Source organism: Acipenser ruthenus, chromosome 8 (genome assembly GCF_902713425.1).
Source record: "Acipenser ruthenus chromosome 8, fAciRut3.2 maternal haplotype, whole genome shotgun sequence".
NCBI lineage: Eukaryota > Metazoa > Chordata > Actinopteri > Acipenseriformes > Acipenseridae > Acipenser > Acipenser ruthenus.
In genome coordinates this window covers 22,828,441-22,849,635 of record NC_081196.1, presented here as the reverse complement: position 1 = coordinate 22,849,635, position 21,195 = coordinate 22,828,441, and the positions used below count along the sequence as shown (strand labels likewise).

The 21,195-nt window shown below is 42.0% G+C and overlaps 2 protein-coding genes across 7 annotated transcripts in view; both read right to left on the bottom strand.

Moving 5' to 3' along the window:
- Positions 1–922: 922 nt before the first annotated feature.
- LOC131737752 (zinc finger protein 446-like) lies at positions 923–6,748 on the bottom strand. The gene is made up of 2 exons (XM_059028723.1): positions 4,980–6,748; positions 923–1,142 (listed from the first exon to the last, which is right to left on the bottom strand). Exons 1-2 carry the CDS (start codon positions 5,983–5,985, stop codon positions 1,135–1,137), a joined length of 1,014 nt encoding a protein of 337 aa, XP_058884706.1. The 5' UTR covers positions 5,986–6,748; the 3' UTR covers positions 923–1,134.
- A 2,715-nt stretch (positions 6,749–9,463) lies between these two features.
- LOC117407316 (protein eva-1 homolog C-like) overlaps positions 9,464–21,195 on the bottom strand; it is a 59,497-nt gene continuing 47,765 nt past the window's right edge. For 5 of the 6 annotated variants that reach the window (XM_059028718.1, XM_059028721.1, XM_059028720.1 and 2 more), the window contains exons 6-9: positions 15,448–15,591; positions 14,810–14,887; positions 12,179–12,268; positions 9,464–11,555 (exon numbers count right to left, since the gene is read on the bottom strand). In XM_059028718.1, the coding sequence (XP_058884701.1) occupies positions 11,194–11,555; positions 12,179–12,268; positions 14,810–14,887; positions 15,448–15,591 (674 nt within the window). In that variant the 3' untranslated portion in view covers positions 9,464–11,193. The remainder of the gene's footprint in view (positions 11,556–12,178; positions 12,269–14,809; positions 14,888–15,447; positions 15,592–21,195) is intronic. The other variant, XM_059028719.1, reaches the window with a different exon arrangement.

Below are 21,195 nucleotides of genomic sequence, written 5' to 3'. Positions count from 1 at the left end.
CTGCCTGCTCTTTCATCTCTCTCTCTGTTTCTAGCTTTCCTCTCCTGCTGCAACTCATCCTAAGGTTAATATGACCACAGATTAAGAGAGTCACCAAGCTCAAAAGATATAAAGATATATTATGACATACAACCTCACCTGAGAAACTGGATTACCTACTGAACTCAGCAGCCTCTTTATTCTCCCTCTAAGTTACCGGGTTGCTTTGGTTGGTATCGGCGGAACTCAGAGCTTGCCGGTCGCCCCAAGAGCGGTAACCGATACAGAGGAGTCTTCCAGACGACGTGACAACAAAAAATAAAATAATACTATCTAGTATCTACACTAAAACAAGGGGGATTTAACAAGGGTATGTACAAGGGAATATAAAAATAAATTAGAATTTATAACCGTGTTGGCTATATTAGAAATCACACCTATTTCGTTACACTAATTTTGGTTTTGTTTCTATCCTCTCGATCACCTCAGACTCACACTCTCTTTTCGCGCTAGTGCTACTGCTGAGCTACTGCACCAACATTCTTTTCTCCTTTGTCTGCTCTATAATTTAAAGTAATGGGGATGTGACCCCCCCGTCCCCCACGTAAATTACGTCCTTGCTCGCATGTATAAAGAGCCTGCAGCTCTCTGCGTTCAGGATGGGTGTTCGAGAGGAGCGAACGTGAGAGATGGGAGTGGAAAAGAAACAAAAGCGAAGCGAAAGTAAAACTAAAAACAATTGCCACACGTATAAGAACATAAGAAAGTTTATAAACGAGAGGAGGCCATTCAGCCCATCTTGCTCGTTTGGTTGTTAGTAACTGTGGCAAAGTGGTTAGTAAGGGGAACAGGTGTAGCGGTGATGCGGTGCAGGAGTGACAGGCAGACAACGGTAATCCAGTGACAAATGTTTTTATTTATTTTAAATCCTGGTCTAGTGACCGTAAATAATAAGCCCCGGCAATACACAACGATGTGTAGAGCGCGGGGATGAAACGACAGGTTACAGTCCTGAATAACAAAACAAAAACACGTTCACCCGTCCCGGGTGCGTGCAGTCGTGCTGGTGGTGAGTGAATACACTTTTTATTCGGTGACAGTTGTGAGGTGGTGATCCGGTTTGTGCTGGCCCACGGCGACAGCTCCGGATGTGCTTTAGCTGTCTGGTGGTTTCAAAACACAGACAGTTATTGTACAGCAATAAACAAACAAAAACACACACACACTCAACTCTTTACAGAGTAATACAGTACTTCACTCTATACCGTCCTTCTCGGTCCTTGGCTTAACCCAAACGAAGGAAAAGAACAGCGTTACCCTGGCCCCTATATGTAATCCCGCATGATATCTAGGTAAACGGTTGCAGCTGCCTTATTACTTGCAGCTGCCCCTTGTTTACCTGTCAAATCAATACGGTCTTACAACAGAGTCTCGCTTCCTTCCAGGCTGACCCACTTTCCGGTCCCGGAAACGAACTGTCAGGCCAGCCCTTCCAGATACTTCTCCTCCCGTTCTTTAGCGCCCTCACAGGTCGGGAGGAAGATTTATCACCAGAACTCATTGTATTTCTGTCACATATCCCACCGCTCAGAGTGGAGCCGAAGGAACACTCGGCTAAATCTACCTTTCCCATTGCTCCCCCCTCCCGGGAAAAATAATCCGCATTTTGGTGGTCTTTCCCCGCACGGTGTACCATATGGTACATGAAGGGCTGCAATGCCAGATACCACCGAGTTATCCGGGCATTGCTGTCCTTCATGGTGCTTAACCACTGGAGTGGGGCGTGGTCTGTGACAAGATCAAATGAGTGTCCCAGCAGGTAGTATCGTAAAGAGTGAGTAGCCCATTTAATGGCCAAACACTCTTTTTCGACTACGGAGTAGTTACGCTCCCGAGGTAACATTTTTTTGCTCAGGTACAATATCGGGTGTTCTACTCCAGCTACTTTTTGGGACAAGACTGCACCCAAACCTACATCCGAGGCGTCGGTGTGGAGGATGAATCTCTTGGTGAAATCTGGGGTAATAAGAGTGGGGGCCTGGCAAAGTTTACGCTTAATCGTATCAAACGCCCCCTGACACTCAGCTGACCATTTAATTAAATTTGGAGCACTCTTTTTGGTGAGGTCGACTAACGGGTTAACCACTGTGGCGTACTCGGGGATGAAGCGGCGGTAATAACCGGCTAAGCCCAGTAGTGACCTCACCTGAGTCTTGGTTTTGGGGATCGCTGCATCAACCAAAGCCTGGATTTTGGTGACCACAGGTTTCACCCTTCCATTTCCCATTACAAATCCCAAATATTGAGTCTCTGTCTTGGCAAACGCACATTTTCTCAAGTTAGCTGTCAGCCGGGCTGCCCTTAGAGACTGAAGAACGGCTGCAACCCTAGCCAAATGCTCTCGCCAGGTGGAGCTGTAAATCACCACGTCATCAATATACGCTGCTGCATATTCATGATGTGGGCGTAAAACCTGGTCCATCAGTCTCTGAAAGGCAGCGGGCGCACCATGTAGCCCAAACGGCATGGTTTTAAAGTGGAACAGCCCCTCTGGTGTTGAAAATGCGGTTTTCTCTCTGGAGCTGCGGGTTAGAGGGATTTGCCAGTATCCCTTCGTCAGGTCCAGAGTGGAAATAAACCTCGCTTTTCCCAGTCTGTCTAAAAGTTCGTCGACCCGAGGCATGGGATACGCATCGAACTTGGCAATAGCATTCACCTTTCTGAAATCTACGCAGAAGCGGTTGGTGCCGTCCTTCTTAGCCACTATTACAATAGGACTGCACCACTCGCTCCTGGAAGGTTCAATCACTCCAAGCTCGAGCATATCCCGTACCTCTTTGCGAACGCCACTTCGTCGACTTTCCGGGATCCGGTACGGTCTCTCTCGCACTGTGACACCTGGGGGAGAGATAATGTCATATTCAACTAAGTTCGTCCTGCCGGGCACATCAGAAAAAACATCGCTGAACTCCTCAATAAGCTTACGCAGCTCTCTTTGCTGATCCGGAACTAATTGTTCCCCCATTGAAATCGCTCTTGTGCTCGGGGTCTCTGGACAGGGACCTAAATCATCCTCCATATTGCCTGGGGCTATAAATAAGACCTCTCTTGCCTGCCAGGGCTTCAACAAATTAATGTGGTAAATTTCACGTTCATTCCGGCGATCGGGCTGTCTAATTTCATAATTTACTTTCCCTATAGCCCGAATCACCTCATACGGCCCCTGCCATTTAGCACACAGTTTTGACTCTGATGAGGGAAGTAGCAGCATTACCTTGTCCCCTGGTCGAAAGGTTCGAATCCGTGCATTTTTGTTATAATGCTGCTCTTGTCGGTGCTGAGCCGATCTGAGGTTGTCTTGGGCCAAACGACCGACCAAATCCAGGCGATCTCGGAGTAGGAGCACATACTTCACTACATTTTTAGACGAGCCTTTGTGCTCCTCCCACCCCTCTCTCAGCAGGTCGAGAATGCCGCGAGGCTGCCGGCCGTACAGGAGCTCAAAGGGGGAGAACCCCGTTGAACTCTGCGGCACTTCTCTCACTGCAAAAAGGAGGTAGGGGAGAAGTGATGCCCAATGTTTCTGCTCTTGTGTCACAAATCGCCTCAGCATCGACTTTAAGGTCTGATTAAAACGTTCCACCAGACCGTCCGATTGTGGATGATAAACGGACGTCCTGATGGGACGTATTTTTAATATTTTGTACACCTGCTGTAACGTATTGGACAAAAAGTTAGTTCCGTGATCGGTCAAAATCTCCTTGGGGATCCCTACTCTGGCCATAATCTGTGCTAACTCGGTGGCTATTGCAGCGGCACTAGTGGACCTCAATGGAACTGCCTCCGGGTATCGCGTTGCATAATCCACCACTACTAAAATGTGCGTATACCCGGAGTCAGAAGGTAGCAAAGGGCCGACTATGTCCATTGCAATGCGCTCGAAAGGAGTGGAAATAATCGGCAGTGGGACCAAAGGGGCGGGGCGCACTCGACCCGGCGCTACTCGCTGGCAGTCTGGGCAGGTGGCTACATATCTCGACACATCAGTATGAAGACCTACCCAATAGAATCGAGCCAATATCCGTTCCCTCGTCTTCTCGGCTCCGAGGTGCCCCGCAAAAGGGATATCATGCGCCAGCCTCATGACCTCGGTCCGACAAGACGGGGGAACCAACAATTGTGTTACAGGCTGTCCTGTGCCCGCGGCTAGGTTTACCCTATATAGTAATTGCCCCTTGATACTGAAATGTGGATATACTAGCGCCCCAGCGCCGTCAACATCCTTACCTTCAATGGACCGGACCTGCCCCCAAGCGTGCACCAGTGACGGGTCGTTTTGTTGGCCCCACACTAGGTCCGCGCTTGAGTACCACGGGTCCGGTACATTGAGAGGGGCTGGAATAACCTCTGCTCTAGTCGGTCCAGTAACCTCGCTCTCTCGGTCACACTGCGTTCCCACTCCCTTCGACTGGCGTTTGTTACCATTGCAGCACTCTCCCACCAGACCCCAGCCTTGTCTCACAAATGCTCCCTCCCATTTCGCGGTCCATCTCTCCTTATTTGTTTTTCTAGGACGGAAAAGAGGGGAAAACATTTCAGTGTGAAAAGGAAACACATCACCAATTCGTTCCTCTTTTTTTTTTTTTCTGCCACGTTTACGTGTGTGGCTGAGACTGCCATTGTTTGCATCAATTCTTTGAATTTTGGCCAGTCTCGACCCAGAATAACTGGGTGTGGCAACCTTTCCGCCACCCCGACTACAAGGTGACGTTTTATCGGTCCTACCGATAAATATACTTTTAATGTGGGGTATGCCGCCGTGTCTCCATGGATACAGGAGATGGCCACCTGACCTCGTGGCCGCCACGACACACCGCCCAGGAGAGCTGTCCTAATCAAGGTTTGCTCACACCCTGTGTCCACTAATGCGTGGGTTTTCACATTCCCTAACACAACATTAATCAAACAAGGCCCCTCCCGACCATATTCCCCACGCTTACCAGTTTCAGGTGCCCAATTGCACGCGGCCACGTCACACTCCATGGCAGCGGGGCATGACCTGGCCAGATGTCCCGGCTGGTGGCACCTAAAACAGATAGGAGGGACAGAGGGGGCATAGGTCAGAAATCTGTCCCGCTGCTGGTATGGCAACGGGGCAGGGGCAGCACCTCTACCCCAGCTGGGGGCCAACCTTGGTCTCCATGGGGGGGAGGCAAGGGGGCCCAATGGGGTCGGTGCTCTGGGAGGTCTGGGTCCCTGGAACGTGGGGGGTGGTGGTGGTGGTGTTGGAGGAGAGGGAGGGAGAGGTCTGCTGCTCCGAAGGGCAGGGGCCGACAGGATCCCGATCCGGGCAGAGGTCAGGGAGTCCTCGAAGTCTTCGGCCAGTTTGACCGCCTCCTCCAGGGTGTCGGGGTTGTGGCGCCGTATCCACGCCTGGGTTTCGGCGCCGACCACATGGCAGAATTGCTCTACCACAATGGCTTCCCCCATCTGCTGGGCGGTCTTCTTCCCGGGGGTCAGCCAATGCACCATGTGGTCGCACAACCGCTCTGCAACCACCCTGGGGCGTGTCTCCGGGGCTCTCCGGTACTCCCTAAATCGCGCCCGGTGGGTCTCCGTGGTGATGTTCAGCCGGCGGAGGATAGCCTGCTTGACCAAGTCATAATCGGTGGCGTGATGGTCGCTCATGGCTTGGTAGGCTGCCTGAGCCTCCCCAATCAGGCAGGGTCCCAACTGGCTGGCCCAGAACTCCCGCGGCCAAGCCGCCGCGGTAGCCAGCCGCTCGAACGCCACCAAATACGCCTCCGGGTCATCCTCCGCCGACATCTTCATTGCCCGTGCCTTCGGGGGCGACATCAGCGGTGTTGTGGTAGGGGTCGTCGCTGCAGCAACGGCCAGCCCTACCCGTTCAATGAGCGCCGTGTAGCGCTCCTCCCTCCTTCTCTCCTCTGCGTCGCGCCTGCTCTCCAGCGCCTGCAGCAGCTCCGCCAGTGCGTTGCGGTCCATGATCCCGTAGTCTGACACCACGTGTGGCAAAGTGGTTAGTAAGGGGAACAGGTGTAGCGGTGATGCGGTGCAGGAGTGACAGGCAGACAACGGTAATCCAGTGACAAATGTTTTTATTTATTTTAAATCCTGGTCTAGCGACCGTAAATAATAAGCCCCGGCAATACACAACGATGTGTAGAGCGCGGGGATGAAACGACAGGTTACAGTCCTGAATAACAAAACAAAAACACGTTCACCCGTCCCGGGTGCGTGCAGTCGTGCTGGTGGTGAATGAATACACTTTTTATTCGGTGACAGTTGTGAGGTGGTGATCCGGTTTGTGCTGGCCCACGGCGACAGCTCCGGATGTGCTTTAGCTGTCTGGTGGTTTCAAAACACAGACAGTTATTGTACAGCAATAAACAAACAAAAACACACACACACTCAACTCTTTACAGAGTAATACAGTACTTCACTCTATACCGTCCTTCTCGGTCCTTGGCTTAACCCAAACGAAGGAAAAGAACAGCGTTACCCTGGCCCCTATATGTAATCCCGCATGATATCTAGGTAAACGGTTGCAGCTGCCTTATTACTTGCAGCTGCCCCTTGTTTACCTGTCAAATCAATACGGTCTTACAACAGAGTCTCGCTTCCTTCCAGGCTGACCCACTTTCCGGTCCCGGAAACGAACTGTCAGGCCAGCCCTTCCAGATACTTCTCCTCCCGTTCTTTAGCGCCCTCACAGGTCGGGAGGAAGATTTATCACCAGAACTCATTGTATTTCTGTCACAGTAACTTATTGATCCCAGAATCTCATCAAGCATCTCATCTTGTCAGCTTCAACAACATTACTGGGGAGTTGGTTCCAGACCCTCACAATTCTCTGTGTAAAAAAGTGCCTCCTATTTTCTGTTCTGAATGCCCCCTGGGTCGACATTGTCTATAACTTTTAGGATTTTGAATGCTTGAATCAGATCACCGTGTAGTCATCTTTGTTCAAGACTGAATAGATTCAATTATTTTAGCCTGTCTGCATACGACATGCCTTTTAAACAACTTCTTTCATTTCTTGGAGTACTATTGGGAGGATCTCATCAGGCCCAGGGGATTTGTTTATTTTAAGAGCACCTAGTCCCTTTAACACTTCTGCCTCTGTTATGCTAAAGTTATTTAAAATTGGATAGGAACAGGTCGACATGTGGGTCATGTTGTCCGTGTCCTCCTTTGTAAAAACCTGTGAAAAGTAATCATTTAATATATTTGCTTTTTTTTTTTCTTCGCCTATGATTTTGCCATTTGTGTCTCTTAGACATTTAACCTCCTCTTTGAATGTTCTCTTGCTGTTATAATATTGGAAAAACATTTTGGAATTGGTTTTATCCCCCTTAGCAATATTGATTTCTCTCTCTCTCTTGGCCTTTCTAACTACTTTCCAAGTACTCTTTCTATGTACTTTGTTTTTGGTCCCTATTAAACGCTCTGTAAAGTGCCTTTTTTCGCTGAATATTTTTTTTAATTGATCTATTAAACCATTTTGGCCATTTTGTTTGGGATGTAATTGTTTTGCACCTCTAGTACTACATTTTTAAAAAAACAGCCATCCTTTTTTCGTGGATGTTTTCTCTATTTTACTAGAATTTACTTCTGTTAGTCTCTGTTTCATACCTTCATAGTTTGCTTTTCTAAGTGTAAACCTTAGCTTTAGTCATTACTTTTGGGGTTTTAAAAATCACTTCAAATGAGACCATGTTGTGGTCTGAGTTTGCCAATGGCTCTCTGACCTGGTGGAAGCACAGTGTTTTTGTGTGCAAGATTTGTTTTTGTTTAACCTTTTATTTTCGCTCTGTGAGCAGTGTTTTTGTTACAAATACTTATTTGATTTATTTTTGTCAATAAAAATAGTGCTGCAGTGCGCATTGCACCTGAGTACATACCTGTCTGTGGTTTCAGTTCTTGCTGGCCTGACGTCACCACCCTCAGCCGTCCTGTCAGAACCTGTCATACAGTAAGAGAAATATGTCCCAAAGTAAGGTAAAAATGTCCTTTTTCTCCTGTATTTTTGCAGACCCCAGGCACTTTTATTCATCAATATGTATATTACAGGACATCCAAGTTTAATGACAATAAACTTGTTTTGTCAATATTGAAATATACTAGGGAAAGCACTTTTTGTGACGTCTATATCATTTATATTAAATGATTTATTTCTGTTTTAAAATAGAACATTTGCATGCAAAAAATATTTTTATATAATATATATATAAAAAAAGGTTCTTGGGATTTGAAACTATAACCTTCAGTTTGCATGCGTGCTGTATCACTGTTACTGCTACACGATTAGTTGAGAAAGCAAGCAGATACAGTCAGGACTGCCTATGAGCTGGCCAAATTGCCCCCTCCAGAAAGCTCACTGTCCATTCCTCCAGGGGCATGGCAACTTTGTGGGCTTTATTCCAGGGTGCATCTGTCAAGGACATTTGCAATGCAGCATTGTGGGCTACTCCCCATACCTTTACTAAGTTCTACAGACTTAGGTTGTGGATCCACAAAACCCTGGTTTTGGAACTAGTGTTAAGGGCTGCTACTCAGTCGACCTTTACAACACAGGCATAGATGTGAGTTTCTCCGTCAATTTTTTTGCCTTGGCTACTTGTTACTGGGTTCTGAATGGTAACGCACAAGGCAGTCTCTGATTAGCCTTGTAGCATTCCGGTCATGCAGCAGTCTTGCCCTTGCGACGGCTTGGGTATACTGACCCATTCGGTAATGGTTACATTTCATACTTGAAAGGGAACGTTAGGTTATTATCATAACCCTGGTTCCCCGAAATTGAAATGTTACCATTAACCTTCAAAATTGCTGCGTCCATGATTGCAGCAGGCTTGAAGAAGTCATGACGCTGAGGTCTGTGAGCGCTGTCGTTTTGTGCCCCCAAGGGCTTGCCATGACTGCGTCATAGGCTCAGCGAGCAGCTTTGATATATTTTATTCAAGTTTTGGGTCTTTAGGAGGTAAATACCCATTCAGTAATAGTTACGTTTGTATTTCAGGGAACCAGGGTAACGTTGTATACATTTTGTATACAAATCTGAACAAAACCATAGAGAAGCTGTGGCAGGGTAGAGGACCTGCACATTTGGCAAGACATAGAAATATGTGAGAATATGTTGTCTAAATGGGAGCCCTGACCTAATTGGAGGCAAACAAAAAACCCACGTGCGTAATGTGGTCAGGTTATATTTCCAATCTAACCAGGTCACCTGTATAAAGCACAATAGAATGATCTATTCAGGAGAGAAGCTAAGAGTCAGCTGCTTGGATGCACTCTAATATTTGTATCAAGTCTTGAGCTGGGCATCTTAATTCTATTTGTATTTATTTATTTGTCAAGCATGTGTCAGATTGATTTTCTTGTTACTACAATTGTGCTCCTGCCTATTCATGAGGTTAAAAGCTTAAGATTTTACTTGAAAACCCTAATGACAGGAAACCAATTAATGCAGCAATGATGGAATCTTTAATAAGTACACTACACAGAATGTCCCCAGAACAGACAGTGTTGTATTTGTGTAAACATATTTTTCATTAGTAATCTGCATCTAATGTAAGAAAAAATACTTCAATTATAATCATGATCATTATTTTTTTAGATTTTTTTTTATGTGGCATAACAAAAGACAATGATACTTAAACATAAAATACTTAAACATAACAGCAAGCGTGTAGGTCATGCACTCAATGTCATTGACAAAGCATTCTAAATGTTTGAACTGCAACAGGGTATAAACAGATTAAATACGTTGTCAGCTTTTAGTCTGCTTTTTATTTTGATTTAACTGTAAGTCGCCCTGGATAAGGGTGTCTGCTAAGAAATAAATAATAATAATAATAATAATAATAATAATAATAATAATAATAACTTATAGTATGTATAAGTGTTCGGTGGCCTTACTCTTGCACTTTTTGTTTGGCTCACAGGTCTTACACAGCAAAGAGTGACCAAGAAAACACTGTCAACTTCATTAGAGGTAGCCAACGAAAACTTATAAACATACAAGATAGAAATGTAATTTTAAAGCTGCAGTGTCAAAAACAAGATTATGCTTATTCACATGGTATGTGATTTCATCCACTGTGGATGATACCCTCATTCCCATCTCAACTGAGGTTTAGCTGAGGTAGCACAGTTTTTTTTTGGTTTTTTTTTTGGCTTTCATGGATTAATACTTCCAGCTACAACAAGCTTATTCCCTCTTTGAACATGTTGAAGCCTTCTTGCCATCTCCCTTTGTGAATAAATAGGCACATTCTTGCTCTGGATGTCGTTTGCAAGCTCAAAATACAAAACACTGCTGGCAATATTCTAGGTTTTGAATGTAGATCTCATAAAAGCCTTTATGTAACTGGAGCCTAGCTTTTTTGGCACGGGGCAGGACGTTGGAACTAGAGGCTGGGGTTCAATCCTCGGTTAAGGAGGCCATGCACCTTTAGAGCAGTTGCTTGCAGTGGCACCCAGGGAGTGAAGACCACTGACCAATGATGGTCATTAGTGATAATTTATTTTGTGAATTCAGTCCTCATAAAACGTGAAAAACAATGGCATTGGCTAGGGTCAGGTTTGAAGCTTCACTTTCCCTCGTAGGTCTGCAAGCAGCGCACCTCAAATCAACCCAATGCTATTCTCTTCTGGAACGCTCAAGCAATTTGTTAGGTTGACCTCTGTCCACCTAAGAAGCCAGTATGAGGCAATGATACTTGTGATCTGAGCGTCACAGAAGGAGTACAGCATATTAACCCTTAAAATTCACTGGGGTCTCTATACCCCATCATAAGGACAGCAGATGGAGAGACCTACTGTACACTATAACCTGGAAAAGGATATTCCAGACATGTCATGTTTTGATGCAATCTATCTTGGGAGTTACAGAAGGACAGTTTATCAAAACATTGAGGTGTTTTTTTTTTTTTTTTTTTTTTTAAACAAAAGTGTGGATAACCACCAAGCTATATTTTGTTTGAAAGAACAGTTTGTCCTTCTACAATAAATAAAATAAATAGGATGTTTTTATGCTAATTTCAAAATACCATAGACAATCCTGCAATAATTCCCAAGAATCTGCAGGGATCGTCTAAAAGTACCCAAGGTCTAAAAGGGTTATTATAAATATGTAAAATAATAATAATACATTTGAAAACAAAACAAAAGTTTTTACAGTTCCATTGTTCAATAATACTGGTTTATACTTCTGATTATTGTCCCATCTAAGCAGCTGTTCATCCAGATCTCTTGGATTATTTGTTCCCGTCTTTCTATTCTTTCTGCCAGTTCGGCTGCCTCCGCTGGGTCCAGATCGATGGCTGCAGTTCTGTAGATGCCGTTCATATGGCAGGAGTCTGACGAGCCCTCCTCGTTAGTGTCGTTAGTATCTTCTTCCCCTTTGGAGTCTCTGCTGTGCAGTAATCTCCCGTGACACGGGGTCTGGAGCTCCTTCCTGCAGGACACTCGGAGCACCAGCGCACACAAGGTGATGAACAGGCCCATACAGACACTAGAAACAAACAGCAGGGCCGTCCTTTCTGGGTGATCTGTTGAAATATGAAATAAATCTTGATTTCATCTCTTATGCTTATGACCATTTACTAACTGATCTCAAATGTTTAGATTTTTATAAGCAATCTTGCCATATGTGTTAGTTGTAGTGGATTTGGTGTTCATTTTTTAAACTTAATGCCTTTATATAGAACAACATTTATGTATTAATTCATTTTTTTACTTTACTTATACTAGTGCCAAATTAGGTATTTATCTCCATTCTCTCCCCAATTTGAAATTCTCAATTTGAATGTATCGTTGCTGCTGTACCTCTGTGCCAACCCAGGAGGATTGAAGATTAACTAACATTGCCGCTGTCTAGCCAGTAGCTTCTTTTCAGCTGGCAAACATAGCCAAGCAACATCCACTGGAAGACAAAATTCAGCTTGGAGGTCTCCACTTGTCCTCATTGCCTGACAGGTAGGGATCAATGCGGCTCTGTGTGGTGAACTAATGCCAGCCTCGCTCAGCCAATGCAGCACTCCCTGTGGCACCCAGTGGAGCAACCAAGGGTTTGAACTGGTGAGCTCCATACAGCTGTAATGTTATAGGTAAGCTGCTGAGGACCCTGGTCTAACCTTTTGAAATTATAATTAATACAATTAGGGTCTCCTACCTTTAATATAAGCATACACAGCCAGAGAGTTGCTGAAAAGAATACTATTATTGTCTGGAAGTCTTGATCCTTTGGGTTGCAAAATTATCCCTTTTTAAAAAAAGAAAAAACAAAATTGTAAAAATAATTAACACTAAAGAGAATAAAATAGAATATTGTATTTGTGTAAATGTTATAATATTATTTAAAACATAATGGTCACTGCTATCTTTGCCAAGATGGGTACTGGATGGACTAGTCTTGACAGTCATGATTGCAAAAACAAAGATCAATATCCCACCCAATCATTCTACTTTGGTAGGAAATGGATAACATGTGGTGCTGTTGCACTTGTGTGAAGTCTTGCTCTTTGAAATCATTTCGATATCTTTGAAGGGCAGATGACTATATGCCAATATATTTAGTGAACAAGTGGTCTGAGTGCGGTGAAACAGGCAACAATATTCTATCCCCAAGATCCACAACCCTACAGGGGAGCTTGAATCCTTTTATGTGTGTCTGTAAACTTGTCAAGAAATGGAAGATGACTGGTCTACAGATGTGGCCCCATTCAAAGAAAACTCACAACTCTGCAATACTTAGTTTGTGTGGAAATCTTTCAAACAGTGCTGATGAATTCATAAAGGTTTGGGAATGATTTTTGTATGTAATTGATAACAAAGCAATCCAAATGCTAATGGAATGTTTTGGTATATATTGTACCTCTTTTAGGAATGCCCTATGCCAGACTGCACCCCTTTAACCTGGCAACCGCCACACAGCAACAGTTTGAACCCTAGTATACCACTGTAATGCTAGAATATAATTTGAGGACCAAACCTCCAGGACTATGAAATGCCAAGAAACCGGATGCTGTTCCTGAGGAATGGAAGGCTATTTCACTTCGTGTTCAACACCGCTTGGTTTAAAGCGGTAGCACTTTTTTTTTTTTTGCAGTCACTGTAGTCGTAGGAGGTTCAACTCCCAGAGTGAAATTTTTCCAGCTTTAAGGAGACACTGCCAGGGTAACATTAACAAGGAAAGGCAGAGCAAGCAAAATGGGAACATTTTTTCAACCTAATGCGTTTATTTAAAAACTGCACATTTGAGACCAATGTACCTAGTGGAAGTGCAATGTGGGTAAGATTTATGAAATTACTTTGTTAGCTACAATTACTTTGTCTATTAACAAAAAATAGAGAATGATAAAATTAGAGAATTATCTGCAGTGTGTGCAAATGTATGCAGTAAAGAGTGGTGTTTGACGTGTGCAACTATTCAGCAAAAACAATGGTCATGCAGAAGGATCTCGGTGACTTCACAAATGGGTATGAAACATCAAACATTTTTTTGTCCACCCAGTGTGTATTTTACCATTAATGATCCTTGATAACTCATGTGCATGTTGTTTATTTGATGGGCTGGTAGAAGTATCATGAGAATGTATATTAGGAGTCTAGATATATATTCTGAATTAAGATGTGCAAATGCTGTGGCAGGGTGAAAGCCCTGCCGGTGCTCAGGTGTGGGTGGGTGTGGGGAATATTGGGTTGGCAGGGAGGCGGTCCAATTCCTCTCTGTTAAAACACGTGGGAATGTGGCTGGAGTCGTAAATTGAATAAATGATTAATGATTAATTAGGCTCCAGTCACAGGTACGTAAAAAAGGTAATCACAGGTGTTAATGTCAGTGTTGGTGGAAGTATGTGTTGCTGTCCTGATTATGTTCGTGATTTTTTATGTGGACCTTTTGTTTTGGCCCTTGTGCCTTTTTATTTTTCTCAAATAAACCTGCCCTTCTGTCTCTGAGTCTCAGGGCCGCTATCCCACCAAGTGTGACAGGGCAGTGTCACGGCCAAGAAAGCTGCAAGTTTAAAGCACTAGTGCACACGTTTACTTACAAAGACCGTACTGAAGAGTACAGAGAAAACACATTCAAAATGAAAAGACACAAGGGCCAAAACAAAAACTGACCAACATTAACAGGACAGCAACACGTACTTCCACCAACACTGACATTAACGTTCACATAAACACTAGGATTACATTGTTTTTTTTTTACACACCTAATTAATCATTTATTCAATTTACAGCTCCAGCCACATTCCCACGTGTTCTGACAGGGAGGAATTTAACTCCCTCCCCCAAACACACACATACACACAAACACATGTTTGCATGCCTATATTTGTGGGGACTTCTCATTGACTCACTATATTTTTATTTACTATTTCTAACTCCAGTCAGACAAAACTCCACACAGGGTGAAAGTCGACAACAAACTAAATATTTTGGCACTTTTTTTTTTTTTTTTTTTTTTGGAAGAAATTTTTAGTTCTTAAAAAAGTGTTTTACAAAGTAGGGAGGTTCCCACAAGTCGTTTTTTCAGGAGTTATTATCTTTGTGGGGACATTTACTCAAATTTTGTCTGCACATTGATAGTAATACCCCTTCCTCCCCTCACACACCTGTGCGCTGGCAGGGCTCTCACCCTGCCACAGATGCCTTCATACACCTCCAGATTCTGATATTCTCAATATTGGGGGATAATATTGGAGGTTAACATTGTTAAATGGGATCAAAGTCATAATGTTATAAATGTACCTTCCACTGTTTTTAACTCTATACCTATTTAGTACATGTTCAAACTTACCATTTTCATGATTTTGTTTCAAAGAAGGGATCAGCTTTGACAAACTTGGATCTACTTCTTTGAGTAAAGTCTTTGGAACTACAGCCAATAAAGGAAAAACAGATGGTGTTAGATCACTTGACACTATTATGAATTATTAAGGATAAATTTTAATGATCGTGTGGTGGATCAGCTCTACCTACATATTTTAATTGTATTAGGTAATGCTAATATGGGGGTATATACATTATCCTTTAAATGAAACAACTGTATTAATATAGATTTAAAAGAGGGCAGAATTAAAATAGATGCCCCCCCCCCCCCCCCCCCGACACAGCTTTTTACACTGAATACACAGCTGCACTACACAGTACACACCTTCTCTGAACGGTTTAATCCCTAACATTGACCAGCCCCAAACAAGTACTTTGCTACATGTGATTAATATATTTCAGGATTAGATTGTAATGGCTCATATATATTTTTTTATTTTTGTAGGAAAAACAAACAAAGACTAAAAAAAGAAATGTGAAACACGTGAGTTGTTTTGATCCACAGTGTTAACAGCATACATTTCTCTCAGTGGCTACACATAGGCCTTACTGACCCTGATGCTTTATGTTAAATTTAGGTAATTAAATAAGATGAAATATTTCTACCACACTTGTAGATTATTCGGAGGTACTTTCTAACTCCAGGGAAGCATGGGTCTTTGAAATGGTGGTTGTTGACCATTAGATTACATCTCTGTTTGGCATAGCACATCTGTGATACAAACTCCACAGCTCCATGGAATAAACATTCTGAAAAGAAAGCAAAAGGTAAATAGTTTTACTGTTCTTACACTGGCAACATAATAAACAAGGCTGCTGTTCATCCCTAACATGGCTGTAAATTCAAAATAAAAGCCATCAGTAAGATGAAAAGGTAGATCACTGTGGCTTACGTCCACTGTATACACAAGTAAGAATGTAAGTTTGACATACACCTGCATATACCTTCATACACCATCATATACCATCATACACCTGCATACACCATCATACTCCTTCATACACCACAGATTCTGATACAAGTTTCGACACAATTGAATATTCTCTTTACTATATTGATAGGTTTGTGTTACAGACAAACAGTCAGGATGCCTCTATATACACCTATATACTCTTAATAACCTGTGCCTAAGAATGTTCTTTTCAAGTTTCTTCATTAGTGGTTTTGCAGATACATGTAAGCCTGACATACAGATGGATGGTAGAACAGGCAGACAGCCTCCATATATCCCCAGATTATGATACACCCAATCATGTGCGGTTCTCAATATATAAACTCTGAAGTCAAACATACTGTATGTACTGACGTACTCTGTCTCCACTATACCCACTGACAGGGATATATATTCATATCATTGTATAATAAAATTAATGCATTTTAAGTACTTCTCCAATTGCTAATGTATTTGTTACTGTTTAAATACAATCCATTCAGCTCTTTCAGACAAATTGATCCCACCAACTATCAAAAGCAAAACTACAAGATGGCTACCAAGAAGCATTTGTATGAGAGGAGAAGGCCAAGGGAACCTAATAAATCCCATAAGGTTGTCTGTTGCAACTGCAATGTGGACATTAAGAGAAACAGATAGGCCTACAGATATAAGCAAGTCATTGTGTTGTAGGAATACATAAAGATCCGATTCATCAGTAAATCATGCCTAACCATTCCTTGCTACCTTATTATTATTTAAACTAATTCTTGCATTTAGAAAAGTAAATGCACATCCTTTTTCCTTTGTAATCGTATTTTGCTCAAGAACTTATAAAACACGGGCATCAGGAAGAGTAAAGATTCCTTTTCCGTGACAAAAATAGATTACTTAATCAAAACAAAAAATATTTTTTCACTGTATCAGATTAGACTGTAATTTGAAGACAATAACTATTTGTACACATCCAACAAAGTAGCTCTTGTCCAGCAATTAACCATGTGAACAGGAATCATTTAAACAGCACTTTAAGGTGCACAGTTTCCACTGTAAAGAAAATGATTTGTGAACCAAAATAGATCTATAAAGGGAATACAAAAAAGAACAACAAATGTACATGTAAACCAGAAGGACTTTTAGAGATCTAAACCAAGCTATTATCACTTTGCTTTCGATCCTCATTAATTGCTGCATTTCTTAGTATGTAGTAGTTTAGCTTTGCTGAATTTTCACTTGGAAGGCTTAATACATCATGGCCCAAAAATAATGATAACTTGGCAACTCTTTCAAATTCTGCATCTAGTTAACAGAAGGTCAGTCAGATACTTCTCGTTCTATACTGTTTCTTTAAAGCCTCTGAAATATATATATATTCTTGAAACTATTCTAATCCAGACTGTTTTTGGCTTATTTAACAACAGTGTGGAAGAATTTGATTGTTAGTATGTTTTGCCATATGTATGTACACAGGATAAGATGTACTGTAATTGACAAATAAATGATTAGTTGTTTTCCTATATGCGATTGATAATAGGTTTGATATGGCCTTGTGTTGCTCACTGGAGGATAAAAATAGCACTATAAGGTGAACATATCTAAACAAAATGTGTGGTAATGTAACTCACTGGATTCGCATTTCTATAACTTTATTTCACTTGTCACTTCATTAGGTCGTTATCATACCACAATGTAACAGTATTTCTCTGACAAATTGCTGAACAAAAAAAAATTCTAACTGCCACGGACAACCTGAAGTGACCCCATTTTTCAACGACTAAACTCCAATTTATGTTTAAGTCAAAAATTCCAAAAGGTTAATGTAGCAATAACCATGCAGCTCAATAAACTGAAACTGACAGACTACAGCTCCTAATTGGTTTACTTGACTTAGCCCTCAGTTCATATTCTGTTACAAATGCAATAATTATTACAGTAATGATGAAAACTTTATGTTTGACATGTATTGTCATTGTGCAAGGCATCTTGTTACTTAAAATATTAGAATATGGCACTGAATATTGGTTGCAATATTAATTGAATGGACTAAAGTAAAGATAATGCATTTTACAGTGATTCTTTTTTTATATTTCAGTGTTTTTCCCTGTTGCTATAAAAATAAACAGGTCACAGCCAATGATAATCAATTGTCTAACGCATATTATATTGATCAATGTAAAAAAAAAAAAAATCATGCTTGCTTTGAATTCAGTATTTGCTGGTATACTACAAACAGTGGTGTAGTGCTATATTTAGAAGCAAGGGGTCGTTATCTCCTCCCCCCTCCTATCTGAAAGGGCTAACAACTGTACCAACTGATTACAAATTCAGACAGTCAGGTATTATTGTAAAGCAACTAGACTTACAGTTATTTATATTAAAGATAACTAAATACACAAATACTGTACATATTTTCACAATAATTCTATGCGTAACACTCCCCCTTCTCGTATATTGAATGGTTTGGTCCAGAATGAGCTTGTCTCACTCATCTCACAGCCTCACAGCTCGTCTCACAGCTGCTAGTGAATGAGACTGAGGTTTTGAAACAAAAGTGCATCCATTTGCAAAAAAAGATGTGTAAGGCTACAGGCACCCTTTATTTGCTTGTTGCGATTGAGTTTTAGCTTTTAAATAAATGTTTAGCTTATTTTATGTACATTATTTCTTATATATGGATCTAAAAATAAGAACTGTTCCAATTATTACATGTAATTGTAAAATGCTGACACCTCAGCACAGCGTTAATACAGGTTCCCTTCACCTTTCTACATTATTCACACCTGTTGTTCCAGACCAGGCACGCTATATTCACTTTTTTCATTATTTATCTCTCAAGGGTTTCTTATGGCTACTGTATTCTTTGCTTATTTGTATGGGTTATACACATGTATATCTCCATATATTAATAGGAGCAAAACAGTTAAATATTCTACCCGTGAAGTACGGAAGTGGAGCTCTCCCTGCCCAAGAGAAGTGGGCACAGCGCATCTGATCACAGCTCCACTGAACACAGCACATCTGATCACTGCTCCACTAATCACAACTCCACTGATCACAGCACATCTGATCACAACTCCACTCATCACAGCACATCTGATCACCGCTCCACTCATCACAGCACATCTGATCACAGCTCCACTCATCACAGCACATCTGATCACAGCACATCTGATCACAACTCCACTCACCACAGCTCCACTGATCACAGCACATTTGATCACAGCTCCACTGATCACAGCACATCTGATCACAACTCCACTGATCACAGCGCATCTGATCACAGCTCCACTGATCACAGCACATCTGATCACAGTTCATCTGATCACAACTCCACTGATCACAGCACATCTGATCACAGCTCCACTGATCACCTCCATTGATCACAGCACATCTGATCACAGCTCCTCTCATCACAGCACATCTGATCACAACTCCACTGATCACAACTCCATTGATCACAGCACATCTGATCACAGCTCCTCTCATCACAGCACATCTGATCACAACTCCACTGGTCAAAACTCCACTGATTACAGCACATCTGATCACAACTCCACTGATCACAACTCCATTGATCACAGCACATCTGATCACAGCTCCACTGATCACAGCACATCTGATCACAGCTCCACTCATCACAACTCCACTGATCACAGCACATCTGATCACAGCTCCACTGATCACAGCACATCTGATCACAGCTCCACTCATCACAACTCCACTGATCACTGCTCCACTGATCACAACTCCACTCATCACAGCACATCTGATCACAGCTCCACTCATCACATCTGATCACAACTCCACTCATCACAGCACATCTGATCACAGCTCCACTCATCACAACTCCACTGATCACTGCTCCACTCATCACAACTCCACTCATCACAGCACATCTGATCACAGCTCCACTCATCACATCTGATCACAACTCCACTCATCACAGCACATCTGATCACAACTCCACTCATCACAGCACATCTGATCACAGCTCCACTCATCACAACTCCATTGATCACAGCACATTTGACCTGTTTTCTCTGAAGCCTCAATTTAGTCAACAAGAACAGTCATGCAGCAAAGTGAAACATCTTTGGGCCTGTGACAAAATAAAAACTTCAAAAAGCTTTTGGCAATGTGTTATAAACACCACATATTGACAATCAAAACAGCTAATAGATGTATGGTGTCTAATATCTTGGACTATTGCAGTACATTAAGGTTTTAGTTTGCATTTCATTCAAGCTGCTGGACAATGAGGGTTCTGTTTAAGAATAGGTTGTTCCACACTGAAGATTTTTTATATATACAGTTGTAGTAAAAATTTTACATACCCCAATGGAAATTTATAATTTCTAGAAATTTCTCGAAAACAAGGAATTTTAGGAAACATCTTTTGTAGCAAAAGTTTTGCTTTTGTGGATGAGGAAAAAAAGTCACAAGAAATAGCAATTTTTTTTGCAAATCTCCAAAAATGCAAATTCAAAAGGATTCATACCGACAAGGAAAATGTAATTAATAGCTAGTTGAGGCACCTTCAGCAATAAAATAAATGATTAGGATATTTGTCAATGAGCTTTTGGCATGATTCTTTAGTGATTTTTGACCATTCTTCAATGCAAAATTGTTCCAGTTCATTCAAATTCCGAGGACTTCTCTTGTGCACAGCCTTCTTCAACTCATATCAAAGATTCTCAATCAGATTTAGATTGGGACTTTGACTAGGCCATTCCAGAACCTTGATTTTATTCTTCTTTAACCATTCTGAAGTATATTTTGATGTGTGCTTTGGATCGTTGTTGTGTTGGAACGTCCAGTTGCGCTTTAAACCAAGTTCTGAAGCGGAAGGTTACAGATGATTGGCCAATATCTTTTGGTATGCTATGGAATCAATTTTACCATGTTTTGGAACTAAATTTCCTGTGCCATTAGAGGTAAAAGAGCCAGATGGAAGGATATTACCACCTCCATGCTTGACAGTAGGTATGGTGTTCTTTTCTTTGTACGCCTCACCAGACTTTCTAACGACTATCAGCGTGACCAAATAGCTTAATTTTTCTTTCATCACTCCACAAAACCTTTGACCAGAACTCCTATCCATCAATCAAATGCCGTTTTGCAAACTTTAAGCGATTGTCCTTGTGACGTTTTCCTAAGAGTGGCTTTTTCCTTGACCTGTGATCATTGAGACCTTCACCATGCAATACTCGACCTATGGTTGAAATGGAATTTGAAAAATATATATATATATATATATATATATATTGAAAGATTTCACCACTCACGGGTTCGTGCCCCTTTAAAATTACGACCCAGCACAACAGAAATGGATTTTTACAGCGCGGTTGCGCTACTTTTAATTAACAGAAACAAAATAAAACACAAAACAAACACCTAGCTCTTATACGAGCACTAACTAAAC

Excerpts from the sequence above, each read along its gene's own strand:
- LOC131737752 (XM_059028723.1), bottom strand. The coding sequence starts at position 5,985 with ATGGACCGCAACGCACTGGCGGAGCTGCTGCAGGCGCTGGAGAGCAGG.